This window comes from Carcharhinus amblyrhynchos, chromosome 7 (assembly GCF_965287045.1).
Source record: "Carcharhinus amblyrhynchos chromosome 7, sCarAmb.v2.hapA, whole genome shotgun sequence".
Lineage (NCBI taxonomy): Eukaryota > Metazoa > Chordata > Chondrichthyes > Carcharhiniformes > Carcharhinidae > Carcharhinus > Carcharhinus amblyrhynchos.
The window spans coordinates 112071516-112090885 of NC_137330.1; the positions used below are offsets into that span (position 1 = coordinate 112071516).

General features: G+C 41.7%; 1 protein-coding gene and 3 non-coding genes across 4 annotated transcripts in view; all 4 read right to left on the reverse strand.

Moving 5' to 3' along the window:
* Positions 1 to 7972: 7972 nt before the first annotated feature.
* wdr43 (WD repeat domain 43) overlaps positions 7973 to 19370 on the reverse strand; it is a 54417-nt gene continuing 43019 nt past the window's right edge. Inside the window, exons 13-18 of the mRNA XM_080192964.1 lie at positions 18751 to 18782; positions 17534 to 17597; positions 15177 to 15290; positions 14591 to 14660; positions 10931 to 10986; positions 7973 to 8715 (exon numbers count right to left, since the gene is read on the reverse strand). Coding sequence (XP_080049090.1) covers positions 8587 to 8715; positions 10931 to 10986; positions 14591 to 14660; positions 15177 to 15290; positions 17534 to 17597; positions 18751 to 18782 — 465 coding nt within the window. The 3' untranslated portion in view covers positions 7973 to 8586. The remainder of the gene's footprint in view (positions 8716 to 10930; positions 10987 to 14590; positions 14661 to 15176; positions 15291 to 17533; positions 17598 to 18750; positions 18783 to 19370) is intronic.
* On the reverse strand, positions 9697 to 9830 carry LOC145345837 (small nucleolar RNA SNORA31). The gene has a single exon (XR_013887207.1). It is a non-coding gene; the product is annotated as a small nucleolar RNA SNORA31 (small nucleolar RNA).
* On the reverse strand, positions 13160 to 13290 carry LOC145345835 (small nucleolar RNA SNORA31). The gene has a single exon (XR_013887205.1). It is a non-coding gene; the product is annotated as a small nucleolar RNA SNORA31 (small nucleolar RNA).
* On the reverse strand, positions 17247 to 17377 carry LOC145345838 (small nucleolar RNA SNORA31). Its single transcript, XR_013887208.1, has one exon. It is a non-coding gene; the product is annotated as a small nucleolar RNA SNORA31 (small nucleolar RNA).

A 19370-nucleotide genomic window follows, 5' to 3' on the forward strand; every position in this document is an offset into this window, starting at 1 on the left:
GCTTTGGGATCTGGATTGCACAATACAGAACACTCACCAAGGACTGAAGGGCAGGTCCGAGACCTCCAATTGAGAGTCTGCTTCACACAGGTGCCTGGTACAGTACCGGTGTGTAGATGGGAAATACAAAAAGCCAAGTTCTCTCTGCCTGATCAGCTGGAAAGATGGCTCAGAGGAGATTTACTGCATCGTGTAAACATAAACTTGGCATACTCCAGCTGGTTGGCCTGGCACCAACTGGGCAACATTAGAAGTTATGAACGTCACACTGCACTGCCTGGATGTGCTATCTAGTATTGTGTTGTGTTGGGTTACATTCTACATTTCTGTCATTTCCATAATAAACAAGCTACTCTGTCTGCATTTCCTTTGTGAACCAAGATCACAGCAGATCAAAACCTGGCAAATCAGGATGTCAAAACATGCAGACCATAAGACATAGGGGCAGAAGCAGGCCATTTGGCCCAATGAGATTAATGATTGCCATTCAATGACTGATCTGATAATACTCAACTCCACTTTCCTGCCTCATCCCGATAACCTGTGATTCCCTTACTTATTAAAAATCTGTCCATCTCAGCCTTGAACATACCTAACCACCCAGCCTCCACAGCCCTCTGCGGTAAAGAATTCCACAGATTCACTACCCTCTCAGAGAAGGAATTCCTCCTAATCTGTGTTAAATGGGTGACCCCTTATTCTGAGATTATGCTCTCTGGGCCTAGACACAAGGGGAAATATCCTCTCAGCATCTACCCCTGTCAAGCCCCCTGAGAATCCTTTATGTCTCAATGTCACCTCTCATTCTTCTAAACTCCCAGCAGTACAGGCCCAAACTACTCAACCTCTCAAAATTCCTCCATTCCCAGGGTCAACCTACTAAACCTTCTCTGGACTACTTCCAATGCCAGTTTATCTTTCCTTAGATATGGGGACAAAAACTGTTCACAGTATTCCAGCTGTGGTCTAATTAGTGCTTTGTACAGCTTTAGCAAGACTTCTCTATTTGTGTACTCCATTCTCTTTGAAATAAAAGCCAACATTCCTTTGGCTTCCCTAGTAGCTGCTGAACTTGCATGCTAGCTTTATGAATGAAGGCCCCCAAATCCTTCTGTGATGCACTCTTTCTCAATTCAAAAAAAGTATTCAGCTCCTTTATTCTTCTTACCAAAGTGCATAACTTCACATTTTCCAACATTATATTCCACCTGCCAAGTTTCTGCCCATTGTCTATAAACCTCTGTAGACTGTGTCATCCTCACCACTTGCCTTCCCACCCATTTTTATGTCATCCACAAACTTGGCAATAGTACGTTCATTTCCTATGTCCAAGTCATTGATATATATTGCAAACAATTGTGGTCCTAGCACTGATCCCTGGGGCACTCCATCAGTTACAAGTTGCTATCCTCATCCCAATTCTCTAGATAAGACAACCCTCTATCCATGCTATTACTTTCAACACATGGGCTCTTAAATGAGCTAGCCTTTTGTGTGTTACCTTATCAAATACTTTTTGAACAATATTACATCTGCTGGTTCCCCCTTTAACCTGTTTGTTACTGCCTTAAAAGAATTACAACATATTTCTAAATGCTCTATTACATCCTTTAGAATGGTTAACATTTTCCCAATGACAGATGTTAAGCTAACTAGCCTATAGTTACCTTCCCTCCCTTTTTGAAAAAAGGTATAACATTGGCAGTTTTCCAATCCAGCATTGAAGTATTTTTGCAAGATTTATATCACTGCATCTAACTCTATAGCTATCTCCTTTAATATCCTAAGATGCAATCCATTAGATTCAGGAAACTTATCAACCTTTAGCCTCATTAGTTTCCTTAGTATTATATCCCTATTGCTAGTTGTTGCATTTATTCCCCCCACTTTTTTGCCCCGATGTTATTAGTGTCCTCCACTGTGAAGACTTTAATTCCCCTGCCATTTCTTGGTTCCCCATTATTTCCCCAGTCTCATTCTGCATGTGGCCTCTGTTCGCTTTGGTGTCTCTCTTCCTTCTTATGTATTTAAAGTTCATACTGCCTTGCTTTTAAATTGGTTGCTGGTTTACCCTTAGTTTATCTGCTCCCACTTTTTATTTCTTGGTTATCTTTTAAAAACCATCAAAACTTTCCCAAACCTCTGGTTTGCCACAAATCGTTGGTACATTGTGTGTTTTCTTTTAGTTTAATACTATCCTCAACTTACTTGGTTAACCATAGTTGCTTTGCACCATTCCTAGAATCCTCCTTCCTCACAGTGATGCATCTTTGGTGTGAGTCATGAATTATTTTCACAAATGCCTACCTTTGTTGTTCAGAGACAATAAGACTCCAGAATGGATTCCTGGCCAATGAGGGGTGACTGGTCACAAGGCATCAAGTCAAGAGTGGGATAGAATATTCTCCACTTGCCTGCATTTCCAACAGTGGATGGTCCATCTCTGCCTCTTTCTCCACCAATCAGAAACGGAACTTAACTAGCCATATAAACACAGTGGTTACAAGAGCAGAGGCAAGGAATCCCTCCAGAGTAACTCACCTCCTGACTCTCTAAAGCTGTCCACCATCTATAAGGTGCAAATCAGGGATGTGATGGAATATGGTCTCCTTGTCGAAATGAATGCAGCTCGAACAACACTAAAGAAGCTTGACATTATGCAGAACGAACCAGCCTGCTTGAATGGCAACTCCAACAAAAATTCACTCCCTCCACCACCGAACAGTGGCAGCAGTGCGTACCATCTACAATGTGCACTACAGGAACTCAAAAAGGTTCCTTAGATATAACCTTTCAAACTCACTACCACTACATCTAGAAGGACATAGGCAGCAGAACACCACCATCTGGAAGTTCTCTTCCAAGCAAGCCATCATTCTGACTTGGAAATATATCACCATCCCTTTACTGTCAAAATCCTGAAATACCCTTCCCAACTGTGGGTGTACCTATACCACATGGACTGCAGTGGTTCAAGAAGGCAGCTAATTACCACATCTTCAAGAGCAAGAGGTAGAGAATCCGGTGAGCTGGGGTGACGACAATCTCCTTCAATGTCAACAAAACAGATAGCCATCGACTTCAAGCAGCATAGCAGAGAACACTCCCATGTTTACATCAATGGGGATGAAGTAGATATGGTCAAGAGCTTCAAGTTTTTAGGTTGTCCAGGTGACCAACAACCTGTCCTGGTCCCTCCATGCAGACACCATAGTTAAGAAAGCCCACCTATGCCTCTACTTTCTCAAGAGACTAAGAAAATTTGGCATGTCTGCTACAACTCTCACCAACTTCTACAGATGCACCATAGAAAGCACTCTTTCCAGTTGTGCCAGAGCTTGGTGTGGTTCCTGCTCTGCCCAAGAGTGCAAGAAATTACAAAGGGTCATGAATGGAGCAAACAAGCCTCCCATCCATTGACTCTGTCTACACTTTCCGCTGCCTCAGAAAAGCAGATAGCACCCCAGACATTCTCTCTTCCACCTTCTGCCATCAGGAAAAAGATACAAAAGTCTAAGGACATATGCCAATCGACTCAAAAACTGCTTCTTCGTGGTGCCATCAGACTTTTAAGAACATAAGAAATAGGAGTAGGCCATCTAGCCCTTCGAGCCTGCCCCACCCTTCAATAAGATCATGGCTGATCTGTCGTGGCTCAGTTCCACATTCCCGCCCTCTCCCCATAACCCTTAATCCCCTCTCTTATCAAAAACCCATCAACCCGCGTCTTAAAAATATTTAGCGAGGCAGCCTCCACCACTTCAACGGGCAGAGAATTCCAGAGATTCACCACCCTTTGAGTGAAGAAGTTCCTCCTCAACTCCTTTCTAAACCGCCTCCCCTTTATCTTGAGGCTATGCCCTCTAGTCCTACTGTTCTTTCTGAGCAGGAAGTCTCTCCACCTCTATCCTATCCATCCCATTCATCATCTTATACGTCTCAATGAGATCTCCCCTCATTCTTCTAAACTCTAACGAGTACAAGCCTAGTTTACTCAGCCTCTCCTCATAGCTCAACCCCGTCAGCTCCGGCATCAGCCTAGTAAACCTCCTCTGCACTCCCTCCAAGGCCAAAACATCCTTGCGTAAGTGCGGCGACCAAAACTGCACACAGTACTCCAGCTGCAGCAAGACCTCCCTACTTTTATATTCAATCCCTCTCGCTATGAAGGCCAGCATCCCATTAGCCTTCCTGACCACCTGCTGCACCTGCAGGCTGGGTTTTTGCGACTCATGCACAAGGACCCCGAAGTCCCTCTGCACCGTCGCATGCTGCAGTTTTTCGCCACGTAAGTAATAGTCCTTCCTACCATTATTCCTACCAAAGTGGACCACCTCACACTTGCCAACATTAAATTCCATTTGCCAGTTCCTGGCCCATTCGCCCAGCCTATCTAGATCCTTCTGCAGACTCTCCACACCCTCCGCGCAATTTGTCGTTCCACCAATCTTGGTGTCATCAGCAAATTTCGACACCATACACTCGGTTCCCTCCTCCAGATCATCTATATAAATAGTAAATAGCTGAGGCCCCAGCACCGACCCCTGGGGCATGCCACTAGTCACCAACCGCCAATCCGAATAGCACCCATTGAGCCCCACTCTCTGCCTCCTATTAGACAGCCAATCCTCTATCCATGCTAACACCCTACCCATGCCCCCTTACCTTCTGCAATAACCTTGTGAGGTACCTTGTCAAACTCCTTCTGAAAATCAAGACACACCACATCCACCGGCTCTCCTCTATCCACCGCCCTAGACACATCCTCATAGAACTCCAATAAATTTGTCAGACACGACTTCCCCTTAACAAAACCATGCTGCGTCTGCTCTATCAAGCAATTCCCCTCAAGATGCCTCGCTATTTCCTCCTTGATGATGGATTCTAACATTTTACCTACAACAGACGTTAAACTAACCGGCCTATAATTCCCTGCCTTTTGCCTGCCACCCTTCTTAAACAACGGCGTAACATTAGCCGTTTTCCAATCTTCCGGCACTTCCCCGGAATCCAGCGAATGGACCTACCTCACATTAAATTGATCTTTACCTACACCCTAGCTATGACTGTGGCACTGCAATCTCTCGGATGCTATAGTTAAGAAGCTCTCTCCTTCCCTATGAACAGTATGCTTTGGCTGAATAGTGTGCACGAGAAATACTTTTCATTGTATCCTAATACAGGACAATAATAAATCAAATCAGATGGGTAATAAGCCATCGACACTCACAGCCAAGATTGAATTTAAAAAACTGGGCTGCTAGAACTGATGTCAGTATCTATGCTTAGAGAAAGCTATAAGCCGGGGCCCTGCACTGATCACTATACAATAGATTGAGCTGGAGTGATGAGGGTCAGTCTTGGTTTAGCACAGAGTCCTCCACGGAGCGCAATCTGCTAACACTTACGGTTTATATTCATACATGGGGCATCACTTGGATTTTGTAGGAGATTGGGCACCTATGGAACTACACCCTAGCTGGAGAGCAAAAGAAAATACTTGGGGTAGGGAAGACAAATCAGCACCGTAAACAAAGACCGTCCTAGAGTGCAAAAGATAACTCAAAATAAGAATGTGCCAGAATAACAGAATGCAAATTAAGCCTCGATTTCAGAATGAAAAAGAGTGGATGAAAAGCACACATGGACAATGGGAATCAGATATTGAATTCAGTGATCAGCCATGATCAAAATGAAATGGTGGAGTAAGCTCGAAAGACCAAATGGCCTGTCTCAGCTTCTAGTTTCTACTTTGAGCTCAGAGGCAAGTTCTGAGAGGCTTACAACAGTAACAAGAACACATTGGGCATTACTAATTCCCAAAAGTCAATGAAATGCAAATAGGGGAAAGCTTAAATACTCTTAAACCTGATCGCACCCCAATGAGATTTCCCCTTTACCAACCCAAACCTTGGATCTCCATTCTGTGCTCTCAAATCACTAGATTGCCTTCTTGTATCCCAGGACCATCATTTTAAAAAAATCTTACTTCAAAGACATAAGAACATAAGAAACAGGAGCAGGAGTAGGCCATCTAGCCCTTCGAGCCTGCCCCGCCATTCAATAAGATCATGGCTGATCATCGTGGCTCAGTTCCACTTTCCCGCCCTCTCCCCATAACCCTTAATCCCCTCTCTTATCAAGAACCCATCAGCCCGCTTCTTAAAAATATTTAGCGAGGCAGCCTCCACCACTTCAACGGGCAGAGAATTCCAGAGATTCACCACCCTTTGAGTGAAGAAGTTCCTCCTCAACTCCGTTCTAAACCGCCTCCCCTTTATCTTGAGGCTGAAGACCTGCCTTATTATCCCTACCCAGCAAATGCTGGTCAGCCAGCGAGGCCCATGTCCCACAAATAAATACAAAAAAGAGCTCCACTGTTCACATACCCCATGAGACCACACAATACTTTGGGGTCTGAACAAAATACCACAACCAAGTTACTACTCATGCATACATCACTTTAAAAAAAACCCCAAAATCTCAGAATTACCTCCTAAATAAATATCCCTAATATTTGACAAACTTCTGATTACATTATTGCCAAATACATTTAAGAATGTGCTTGTATTCCTACTTGTGTACCTACCTGACATTCTGGACACAGGAAAAGAGTATGGGAAAACAATGTGAAAACTTGACAGTTTTATAATGTACAACCCTGCTTATGTTTGAATCATATTAACAATTTAGCAGACTAAAATTAGCTCCATCCCCAATGTTGAAGTTCAGTATGCAGCGAGGACTTACCTCTGATCAGCACTCCAATGTTGTTTCTACTTCTATGCTACCAGGGTCATTAGAACAATGTTGAATAGATTCTATTTTATCCAAGCTTCTGTGGCAACAATTACCATGGTAATAAATCATTCCTTGCCTCTCGCTAATCAGAAAACAAATTATAATGAAAAGACTTTCAACCGCTCAACTCCCATTATCCAAACCTCAAGGGAGACTGTACGAGTGCGAAAGAATGATTGCATGCTTGACAAAATAATTTATCATGTTCATTCACAGCATCAGTACCAACTCTGTAAAGCATTTGTGGTGAAAGCAAGCATAGTAATTTTAACCAGGCAGTTATGAACTATAGAATCACAAAGGTTTACAGCATGGAAACAGGCCTTTTGGCCCAACTTGCCCATGCCACCCAGTTTTTACCACTAAGCTAGTCCCAGTTGCCTGCATTTGACCCATATCCCTCCGTACCCATCTTATCCACGTAACTGTCTAAATGCTTTTTAAAAGACAAAACTGTAGTTGCCTCCACCACTGCCTCTAACAGCTCATTCCAGACACTCAGCACCATCCTAGTGAAAAAATTGTCCCTCTGGAGCTCTCCCCTCAACCCTATGCCCTCTAGTTTTAGACTCCTCTATCTTTGGGAAAAGATGTTGACTATCTACCTTATCTATGCCCCTCACTATTTTATAGACGTCTGGGGTGGAAAAAACTTGTCACGCCAGTTGCTATTACAGATCAACAATGTTTGACACCACAACGGGCTCAGCAATCAGCTGGTATCTGATTTTCTCTCAGCTCTCAAGCAGCCTATTACATAGGAGAAATTAGCTGTGTATTTTAGAAGTACATGGCAGGAACACCAGCATGAATGAAGAGGCAGGCATAGCGCCATCATCTGAACTGGAATGAGGGAAATAGGGTAAAAGGAGAAATGAAAGATATAGAATTGACTGAATGCCCAACCAATCATTTTGAAATGAAAACCAAATCATTTTCAGTGATAAAACAAAAGGAACAAAATAGACAGAAAATACTGGCAACATCAACCAGATTCCCCAGTACCCAAAGACAGATCACCACCCAGTATATAGACTCTAAAGTTATATTTTAATAAAGGAGTCGTCTTTGTTGGATTAAAAAGCCATGGTATAATTCACAATAGAACTAACACCTTTTCCAATGCTGTGCGTTCTAACTGCCAATGGCTATAAAGACTATGAACCCAGTATTGTAAAGGAGAATCAGATTTATTTGTTTTACAAAGGAGAACACAGCCTTAATTGCTGTAAACCACTGATTTATAGACAAATATACATAATTCTGTCAACTAGCTAATGACTACATACTGTAACATACTAACCTGAAAACGTGGGGACGAGCTGGCCAACTACCAGAACCAAAATATCCAGTAAAAACCCTACGACGTTGCATATTCCACATCCAAACTATGTCCCCAGATCAGGTTAAAATGCAACGCAAGTAGCCATGAATTAGATGACTGGGTATCTGTCCACCTTCCAAGTGATCATGAGTTACTACCACATTTCTGCCTGTGGTAAATCACTCCACATATAAATGTGGTCCAAAAACGACCTGCATTAGAAACATGGTTGCAGAAATATATATATGTGAAATGTGCACTATTAAGACAGTCAAATATTTCTTGGAATCCAAAGTGCACCAACAGTTCTTAACACACTCTTCACTGCCAGTCTGTCATCTGTTTTCCAAACTAAATAAAGTTCCTTCTGGGTGGGAAAAAATAAAATTCAGATGCCCAGATCAGATTCATTGGCCCAAATGTGCTAAGAATGCAGTCAATATATATATTTTTAAATGGTTTTATTCCTCTTCACTTTCATTTCCTGTGTGCATGTCCTCCCCGGAGTCGTCGCTGATTTCTTTGTCAATGTGCATTTTTGGGTCATCTGTTCTCTCCTCTTCCTCGTCCTCGTCCTCCTCCCAGTTCTCCTAGTTTTAAAACATTGGATAGTTATTAAAACATTTCCCATGACTTACATTGTTTGCATACATACAAGGTGGGGATCTAAGGATTAAGAAACAGAGGACACATTTTCTTACAACTGTACTTAAGTCCAAGCTTAAAGGTTCAATATTTTGGAATATCTGATGTCCAAATGTTGACAAAAGGATATTTTAAGATAAAGAAAATGCATTGAAAATTTTTATCAATGAATTAGTGCCAGTCTATTTGATGCTAAGACCTTCTGTCAAATTACCCTGTGCTTCAGCTCAAACCCAGACTCGAGGCATCATGTTGGGTTGAACTTCAGGATGTTCAATGCACCAAAATCTGCAGACTAAACAAATGTTAAAATCACTCTTAAAATACGTCGGCTTTCAGTGGGTTGCGTAAGTGGATCAACGTGAAGTGCAGATCCCAGGCACTGTGGCAAAAATATCTCAAAACCTGAGTGATCCCAAGTCTTTTTTCCCCAGTGTGCTTGGTAAAATCACTTAAGGAAAATAAACTATTAGCCCTGGATGGGCATCAAGTTTATTCATTAATGTCACAAGTAGATTACATTGACAACGCAAAGAAGTTACTGTGAAAATTCCTTCGTCGCCACACTCTGGCGCTTGTTCGGGAGAATTTAGCATGGCCAACGCAGCTAACCAGCACGTCTTTCAGACTGTGGGAGGAAACCCACGCAGACACAAGGAAAACAAGCAGACTCTGCAGAGTGACCCAAGCTCAGAATTGAACTCGGGTCCCTGGCACTGTGAGGCTTAACCAACCATGCACAGAATACCTGTTTACTTACCTCTAGTCATTGGAAGACTAGGTAGTCAACTTTTTTTTTCCCAACTACTGACTTTGAGACATGGGCAACAGGACCAAAAGAAAGATATATTGTACTTAATAAGCAAGTGGCAGTGATCTGATGGACTGCTACATGCATCGGTCATGCTTGCTGTTATTTAATCAAATTATGTACTCCTCTATTCAATCTGAATTGCTACTAATTCATCAAACAGAAAGCGCGAGGAATTTAATCTTGCATCTAACTGGAAAAAACCTAAAAGGCCACAAAGATTGGCGTCAGGTCTGTCAACAGATGCAAACTTACATTTTTTATTCATATTCCCCACCTCCAAAAAACCCAAAGACGACCCATTTTAATGAATCAGCATGCTTTAAAAATAAAAAGCTTTCCTTCTATCGAGAATAATTTGATCAGATTGTCTCTCCCTTAGACTTTAAGTTCTCTTTTCCATTTGCCTATATTCACCTAATCTTTGGATTTTCAAAAATAAACAATTTGAATGTTTCGCTACTCAAGATAAACAATAATCTCCAAGCCTGATTTAATGATTACTCTAATTGGGAGCTCTGAAGTACAAAATAAAGTAAAGTAAAAAAAAAAGGCATTCTCCCCAAGGCTAAAGAACAAACCTAGAATTTGCAAGAATGTACAATGGCAGAGCACAGTGTGTTCCAAGGGTGGAAATGAGGCATACAATGGATGAATTATTTTGTCATTAATAACAAAATCATAAACAAATTAATCATCCAAGTTTATGACTTTGCTATAGGGAAGAGAGGAAATCTTCCCCTGCTAGTTGGAAGGAGCTGAGAGTTGACAGATTATATCTGAGTTGCGAGTACCCAAGACAATGGATTTAAAAGATGGGAAAGAATTGCTTCATCTCAGCAAAGGCACAAAATAACTTCAAAGGCAGGAATAACGGAAATATTCACTCCAATTCAACTCGAGTGCTTGTAGTGAGTTATTAATTGTGCTACTTTGAGCTAGTTTGGAAATTGGAGTCAAAAGACTACTTAATTGTAATTACTGAAATCAACTGACTTGATATAACAGGTTTGCTTTGGCATACAAGTACCATGAAATAACGTTGTAATATGGTCCAATGCCATTTCACATCATCTGAATGAGACAACCTTTCCCTCCCTCTTATTACACAGGTACAGGGAAATAGCACAGGACTCCAGTGAAATTAGACTGATGAATTAATAAAACCAGTCTAGATCGTGTCTCAAATTTTCCTTTGTGACAAAAGACACAAAGTAACAATAAATGAAGAGGAATCTGAATAGACTAAATGAAACTATTTGTCTTCTAAAGTCAAATTGATCTCCAACACAAGGAGGACACTTCTGGGGGAGGGGCTGAGACATCCTGGGCCTGTTTGCTACACCTACATCAGATTCCTGGTCAGCCATCATGTCGTCTTCTGAGTTTTCCTCTTCAGATGATTCTAGAGAGGTCAGAAATAAAATAACTTGAGTTAATACCAGCAAACTGCAACATACCATGCACTGTACAGTACCTTCTTACATAGGGATTAAAAACAGCAGTAGGCCACTCAGCACTTGAACGTGCTCCACCATACAAAAAGTCATGTCTGTTCAGGTTGTAACCTCAACCCCACAATTCTACCTACTCCTGATAACCTTTCACCCCCTTGTTAATCAAGAATCTATCTAGCTCCACCTTAAAAATATTCAAAGACTCTTCCATGCTTTTTGAGGAAGTGTGTTCCAGAGACACTTGACCCTGAGACAAAACATTTCTCTTAAACAGGTTACACCTTATTTTGAATAAGTGACTTGAGTTCTACATTCTCTGACAAGTGGAAACATTCTCTCCGCATCCACCCGATCAGGATGTTAAAAGTTCCAATCGAGTCACATCATACTGAACTAGATTAGTGGATACAAAACTACATTTCCTCATAAAACATACCCCAGTCCTGATATTAATTCTAGCTAATCTTCTCTGAACTGTCTCTAATGCATTTGCATCTTTCCTTAAATAAGGAGACCAATAACATACATAATGCTGCAGATGCGGTCTCACCAGTGCTCTGTACAATCGAAGCATAGCCTCCCTACTTTTGTAATCAATTCTCCTCACAACAAATATAACATTCTTTCAACTTTCCTAATTATTTGCTGTACCTTTACATTAAGAACATAAGAAATAGAAGGAGTAGGCCATCCAGCCCCTCAAGCCTGCCCCGCCACTCAATAAGATCATGGCTGATCTGAAGTGAATCAGTTCCACTTTCCCGCTTTCTCCCCATAACCCTCAATTCCCCTATCAGAAACCTATCTACCCATGACTTAAATATATTTAGCGAGGTAGCCTCCACCACTTCAACAGGCAGAGAACTCCAGAGATTCACCACCCTTCGAGTGAAGAAGTTCCTCCTCAACTCTGATCTAAACTACCCCCCCTTATCTTGAGGCTGTGGCCTCTAATCCTGCTATCCTTTCTAAGCAGGAAGAACCACTCTACCTCTACCCTATCCATCCCCTTCATTATCTTATACGTCTCTATAAGATGCCCCCTCAGCCTTCTAAACTCCAACGACTCAGCCTTCTAAACTCCAACAAAACCAGTTTACATTAGCCTTTTGTGATTCATGCACAAAGCAACCCAGATTCCTCTGCACCCTCTCACCATTTAGTTAATAAGCTACTTTTTTATTCTTCCTGCTGAAATGGACAATTTCACATTTGCCCATTCATTTAATCCATCAATATCCTTTTGTAGCCTCCTTACGTCCTCTCTCAATTTACTTTCCAAACTTTGTTTTGTCAGTAAATTTAGCAACCATATCTTTGGTCCCTTCATCCAAGTCATTTATATAAATTGAAAGAATTTGAAGCTGTGGCACACCACTCAACACATCCCACCAACTAGAAAAAGACCCATTTGTGCCAACTATGTTTCCTGTTAGTGGACCAATCTTCAATCCATGTCAATGTTATCGAGAGCTTTTATTTTACACAATAACCTTTTATGTGGCACTTTGTCAAATGCCTTCTGGAAATTTAAGTACAGCACATCCACTGGTTTCCCCTTTATCCACTGCACATGTGACACCTCCAAAGAACTCCAATAAATTAGTTAAACATGATTTCTCTTTCACAATACCATGTTGACTCTGCCTTATTGCCTTGATTATTTTTCAAGTGCCCTGCTATAACATCTTTAATAATGGCTTCTAACATGTTAGGCTAACCAGTTTGTAGTTTTCTGCTTTTTGTCTCTCTCCTTTTTTGAATAAAGGAGTTTTGTTTGCTATTCTCCAATCAACAGAGCCTTCCCCAAATCTAGGGAATTTTGGAAAATTAAAATCAATGCATCAACTATCTCAGCCATTTTCCTTTCAAGGCCATAGGGTGAAGTCCACCTGGAGCAGGGGATTTATCAGCCTGCAGATCCAACAATTTGCCCAGTACCACCTCCCTGGTGATTGGAATTTTCCTGAGTTCCTCCCTCCCTTCCATTTCTTAATTTACATTTATTTCTTCTGTCGAATATTAAAAAAAGAGAAGGGTGATGCAGTCAACTGATTGTGAACACATGGGAAATGAAAGTAGTTGGAGCAGATTAACAGTATATATTGAGTGTTGTCTGTTACCTGTATTCTCTATTCAATCTGAGCTGCCACTAAAGGGGCAGGCAGAAAGCGCAAAGAAATTTGATCTTGCATCTCAGTGAATAAACCCAAGAAGTTAGTGTTGAACTTCAGGTCTGTCAAGAGATGCACATATTCTTTTTCAGTCTTTTCCGCTCATCCCAATAAGTTAGTTTCAACTTACCACTAACCCAACCTGTTCACAGAATACTATTAATCACTCCAAGTACCCTCAAATGATTTTACCATGTGACAAAACCTTGTCATTGAACAAAGAAAATTACACCACTGGAACAGGCCCTTCAACCCTCCAAGCCTGCACCGACCGTGCTACCCGACTGAACTAAAACCCTCTACTCTTCCCAGGATCATATCCCTCTATTCCCATCCTATTCATGTATTTGTCAAGACGCCCCTTAAAAGTCACTATCTACTTCCATTCCTCTCCTGACAGCGATTTCCAGGCAACCACCACCCTCTGAGTAAAAAACTTGCAATAACTTCTCTTCCCGCTCCCCACCATTACTTCTAGGTGAATCAAAGATTTACTCTCAACTCCCTATTCATGTAGGCCCGTGGAGAGCTTCAGTACAAACTTTACTTGTGCCACTAATTATATCAGCCTCCTCGGTCACTGCCTTAGTCTGAACCAAATTCTTAGCAACCTCAGCTTTCTACGCAATTCCAAACCAAGTTTCCAATCTCATATTCTATCCTCCACAAAGACCACTTATGCATACTTCCGGAAGACCACCATTTTCTTCTGCCTTAGCTAAACTTTGCTGAAATCACAACCATGAACATGTCACCACCAAATACTTTTTTTCCAACGTTCTCCTGACCAACTTCCCATCAGATATCTCATGATCATCACCTGTTTAGAACATAACTGCCAATATCTTATTCTGCATCAAGTCCTGCTTTCCTTCACACCTTTCCTTGTTACACTGACTACCAATGTCACTGTATTCATTTAAAATTGGCAAACTTGCTTTCAAATCCCTTCATGACCACATCTCTATTTCTGGACCTCCTTCTAATCTCGTCCTAAATCCTCCCTTTCAAACCACCACTGGAAGTGATGCCTTCAGTCATCTAGGCCTCAACTTTGGGTCCCACCCTATGCCTCTCTGCATCCCTTCAAGAAAAACTCAACCATTTGGCCACTGTTTCCTTTCGACTTGGTGTTCATTTTTAAGACCTCCAAAGCACCTCAGCAATAAATGAATTAGGAGCCCCGCCAGCCTGCTGTGTCAATCAATAAGATCATGGTTGATCTAATTGCAACCTCAACTCCACATTCTTGTCTAACTCCCAATAACTTTTCATCATCTTGTTAATATCTTGTTGCCACTTCATATTGATCTACAAGATACACATTACCATGGAGAACACTTGCATTGATACAGAGTAACAACAGGTTAGCTCTTACCTTCCTCATAAACCAGCTTTGCTGTTTGGGTTATAGGGCTTACATCTTGAGTTTTATCGGATGCTGCAACCTGAGGGGTATCAAACACAGCTATTCAGTTTCACAGGTATGGTCATAAACGCAATTTTAGCAACTTCTCGGAAATCTGTCCACATCAAAACATGTGAACGAAGAACATATTACAGTTCTAAGCCCAATTAAGAGAGAGCATCTTAATCAAGCAATAACGGAGAAGAAATTCTAGTTTCTAACATTCATATGAATGATTCTGAATACATTTAGCTTGCTGATGGGGCAGTGTGTTGCATCAACAGAACAGCAACATAGATCCTACCAATGTCATTTATCAGAGAGATCCGCAAATACAAATGTGGGGCACTAAATGAAAAATCTGAACCATAAGCCTGCACGTCAGAAGTGAAGTCGTGTTCAATGATACAAGTAAAACAGTGAGGGAAATGTACGTTAGGTGGATTTTCACAGTCACAGGTAGTTGTAAAATATGCATACCATCTTTGGAATTCTCCAATTCCCTCCATAATTTGCACTCACTAACTGTCCACAACACCAGGCATCCACTCCTTACCTGTGCAATTAGGAGGAGGAGCTTGCCATGCAACCGCGAAAGCTTTTGGAACATTTTCACCCTGCTCTCCATCAGCTGGTACAAGGCCCCTAGCTGTGGTACAAGATTAGGCAGCTGCAAAAAGTAAAATCAACCACTTCAGTGCAAGCTAAAGTTACAAAACTTTGTGAAATTCTAATTATTAAATTTGGTACTTCAATACATCAAATGGTAACCCTGCAGATTAGCAAACTAAACTTAGAAGTAAAGCCACAATTTTAACACAATTATTCTATATGTAATTGCGCGCAATTCTTAGTAATTATTTATCAAAATTCGCTGGACTCTGGAGAAGTGCTGGAGGATTGGAAAACAGCTAATATTATGCCGCTGTTTAAAAAAGATAGCAGACAAAAGGCAGGGAAGTATAGGCTGGTTAGCTTAACGTCCGTAGTTGGAGAAATGCTAGAATCCATCATCAAAGAAATAGCAAGACACCTAGAAAAGAACGGTTTGATCAAGCAGACGCAGCACAGATTCATGAAGGGGAAGTCGTGTTTAACGAATTTACTGGATTTCTATGAAGATGTGACTAGCGCGGTAGACAGAGGGGAACTTGTGGATGTGGTGTTTTTAGATTTCCAGAAGGCGTTCGATAAGGTGGCTCACAAAAGGTTGTTGCAGAAGGTTAGGGTACACAGAGTTGGGGGTAAAGTGTTAGCGTGGATTGAGGATTGGTTATCTGACAGGAAGCAGAGAGTTGGAATCAATGGATGCTTTTCTGGTTGGCAGTTGGTGACTAGTGGAGTGCCACAGGGATCGGTGCTGGGGCCTCAACTGTCTACCATTTACATAGACAATCTGGAGGAGGGGGCTGAGTGTAGGGTAGCAAAATTTGCTGATGACACAAAGATGAGTGGAAAAGCGAATTGCGTGGAGGGCGCGGAAAGTCTGCAGAGAGATCTGGATAGGCTGAGTGAGTGGGCAAGGACCTGGCAGATGGAGTAAAGCGTTAGCAGATGTGAGGTTGTCCACTTTGGTAGAAATAACAGTAGGAGGGATTATTATTTAAAGGGTGAAAAGCTGCAGTGTGCTACAGTGCAGAGGGACCTGTGGGTCCTTGTGCACGAATTGCAAAAACTTAGTCTGCAGGGCAGTAGGTGATCAAGAAGGCAAATGGAATGTTGGCCTTTATCGTGAGGGGGATAAAATAAAAGCAGGGAGGTCTTGCTGCAACTGTACAAGACACTGGTGAGGCCACAACTGGAGTACTGTGTGCAGTTTTGGTCCCCTTATTTGCGAAAGGATATATTGGCCTTGGAGGGAGTACAGAGAAGGTTCACCAGTCTGATACCGGAGATGAGGAGGTTAGCTTATGAAGAGAGATTGAATAGACTGGGCCTGTACTTCTTAAGAGTTTAGAAGGCAGAGGGGGGGATCTTATAAAGACTTACAAGATAATGAAGGGGCTAGATAGGGTAAAGGTAAAAAAAATTCTTCCCACTTAAAAAGGAAAACAGAACTAGAGGGCACAACGTCAAAATAAGGCGGGGGGGCAGTTTAGAACGGAGTTGAGGAGGAACTTCTTCACTCAAAGGGTGGTGAATCTCTGGAATTCTCTGCCCATTGAAGTGGTGGAGGCTACCTCATTGAATATCTTTAATTCATGGGTAGATAGATTTCTGATAGACAAGGGAATTAAGGGTTATGGGGAGAAAGCGGGAAAGTGGAACTGATCCACTTCAGATCAGTCACGATCCAATTGAATGGTGGGGCAGGCTCAAAGGGCTAGATGGCCTACTCCTGCTCCTATTTCTTATATTCTTATGTACAGTGACACCCCTCATGATTCTCAAAAGCAGATTCTAAATAGTTAAACTATGTAAATCAAAATATTTTAAGAGATGGTTTATCATTGATCCAAGCATCACTCCTTTAGAATCAGAGAAGTTAAAGCTCCACTAACATCGATACCCAACACGTACATACATATGATAGCCAAGAGGTTTCAAATGGAGCCCATACTTTGTGGATATGGTTACACACTTAAAAGATACAACCCAATAATAGCATAAAGATGTACATTTTCATGTATGTTTTCCTCTATTCAATCCAAACTGCCACTAGAAGAGCAGATAGAAAGCGCGAAGAAATTGATCTTGCATCTTAATAAGGAACCAGAAAGCCACTGGAACGTGCTTCAGGTCTGTCAACAGATGCAGCCTTACTTATTCCTTCATATCGGACCAGTAATAGGCCATAAACCAAAAAGGATGTCCTGAACTTAGAGTCCAAAGAGCCCAGAGATATCAAAGCTAACACTTAACATGTCTTTCGTTATACTGCTGAGGCTGAGTAAACCAAACAATGTTACTTACTGTAGACAGATAGGAGGCATGTATAATGAAGACCATCTTTAGCCACTTGACCATTAATGTAGCACTACATGCAGACAAAACAAAATCATTTAATGTGTGCCAAATGTATATAAATCTTATTACAATTTATGACTATAACAGTTGGTGCAAATCAGCTTCCATTGCTCCAAGGTACATTGGTTTCAAAACCTCTAGACCTTCACTACAACTAAAACACAGGAAAGACTGGAGCAGCAGCAACAACTCCCTCTGTTGAGGAAACAGAAAATGTTCAGGACAAAAGCACTCCACTATTATTTTAGCATGATAATCTGATATTAAAAGAATTAAATGCTATTCCTCCTGCATGAAGCTCCTCTGACACTTCACCCACAGTCATTCGATGTCAGTGAGGGACCTTGCAGGCAGAGTGTTGGCAGCCAACTAATTCCCGCATTCATTCAGTTCCATTCGTAGTCACTCAAATAATGAAGCAGGCTGTGCTGTGTCCATGTGCAGCAAGGCCGAGATAACATTCAGCCTTCATTAATTCACATTGGCACAGTGGTTAGCACTGCAGCCTCACAGCCCAGGGACCTGGGTCTGATTCTGGCCTAGCGTGTGTGGAGTTTGCACATAACTCCCAGTGTCTACGCGGATTTCCCCATGGGTGTTCTGCTTTTCCCCAGTCCAAAGATGTGCGGGTTAGGTTGATTGACCACGCTAAATTGACCCTTCGTACTCCAAGATGTGTAGGTTAGATGGATTAGTCACAGAAAATTTGCAGGGTTTTCCTTGTACATCGAGCACAGTTCACTAAACTCCAAATACAGCTGCCATTGAAGGCCTTGCCTGCCATCTATTTAGTCCTCTATTAGGCGGTGCCTTAATTAACCAAGGATGCCATTATTGTATCCATCAGAAGCCATCTATGAAGTTTAAGTTCCTATTAATCTCAGTATATTCTGTTATTGATGCCAACAGATCCTGGTATTCCAATATAGGAAAAAAACTAATCAATCACTGGCAACAAGAAAGGCCTTTTCCAACATTAGACATTCAAATAAATCAAATCAGAAGGGGGGGGGGGGTTGTCGCGTGAGCGAGTGAGGGGGGGAGGGCGTCGTGAGAGCAAGCGCGCGGGGGGGAAGGTATTGCAAGAGCAGGGCACAAGAGAGAGAGAGGGGATGTCACTGTACAGCATTCAAAAAGAAATTTGTGCTAAATTTAAATCTCACCTGGTGGGGTGACCTTGCAATCGCCGTGTGATCTGGAAAGAAAAGAAAAATAATATTTTGTGGTATCCAGAATTAATTAGAGCTCCACAGAAAGAGGTGTGGAACCATAATTGGGACCACATGTTGTGTGATGCCTCACTGAAATGTAGATCTATGTTCATTAACTTTCAGATTTTTAGGCTCGAGTTGTGCCGATGTGGGGGGTGAAACTCAGGTACTTCCACAAAACCAATTTTAAAAAAATCAAAATGGAATTCTCTTCCTCAGAGCAGTAGGGTCAGGTTATTGCATTTATTCAAGACCAAATTAGATACAATTTTGACAAGGGTTATTGGTGGCATACAGGAAAGTGGAGTTGAGACTACAACTAGTCAGCCGTGATGTTACTGAATGGCAGAGCAAGTTCAAAGGGCCAAATGGCTTATTCCAACAGAGGGAAAGGAAAAATAAAGGAAGAAACATCTCTGAAACCCCAAGACTGGATCACCTAACCAATTCTCAGCCTGGCTACTTAAGTGCATCTCCCCTACCTGAAAACCCAATAACTGACAGCATTCCTTTCAACTGACATGAGGCAAAATCAAAATAGAATTAGACTTTTGGGAATTATGGTATTAAAG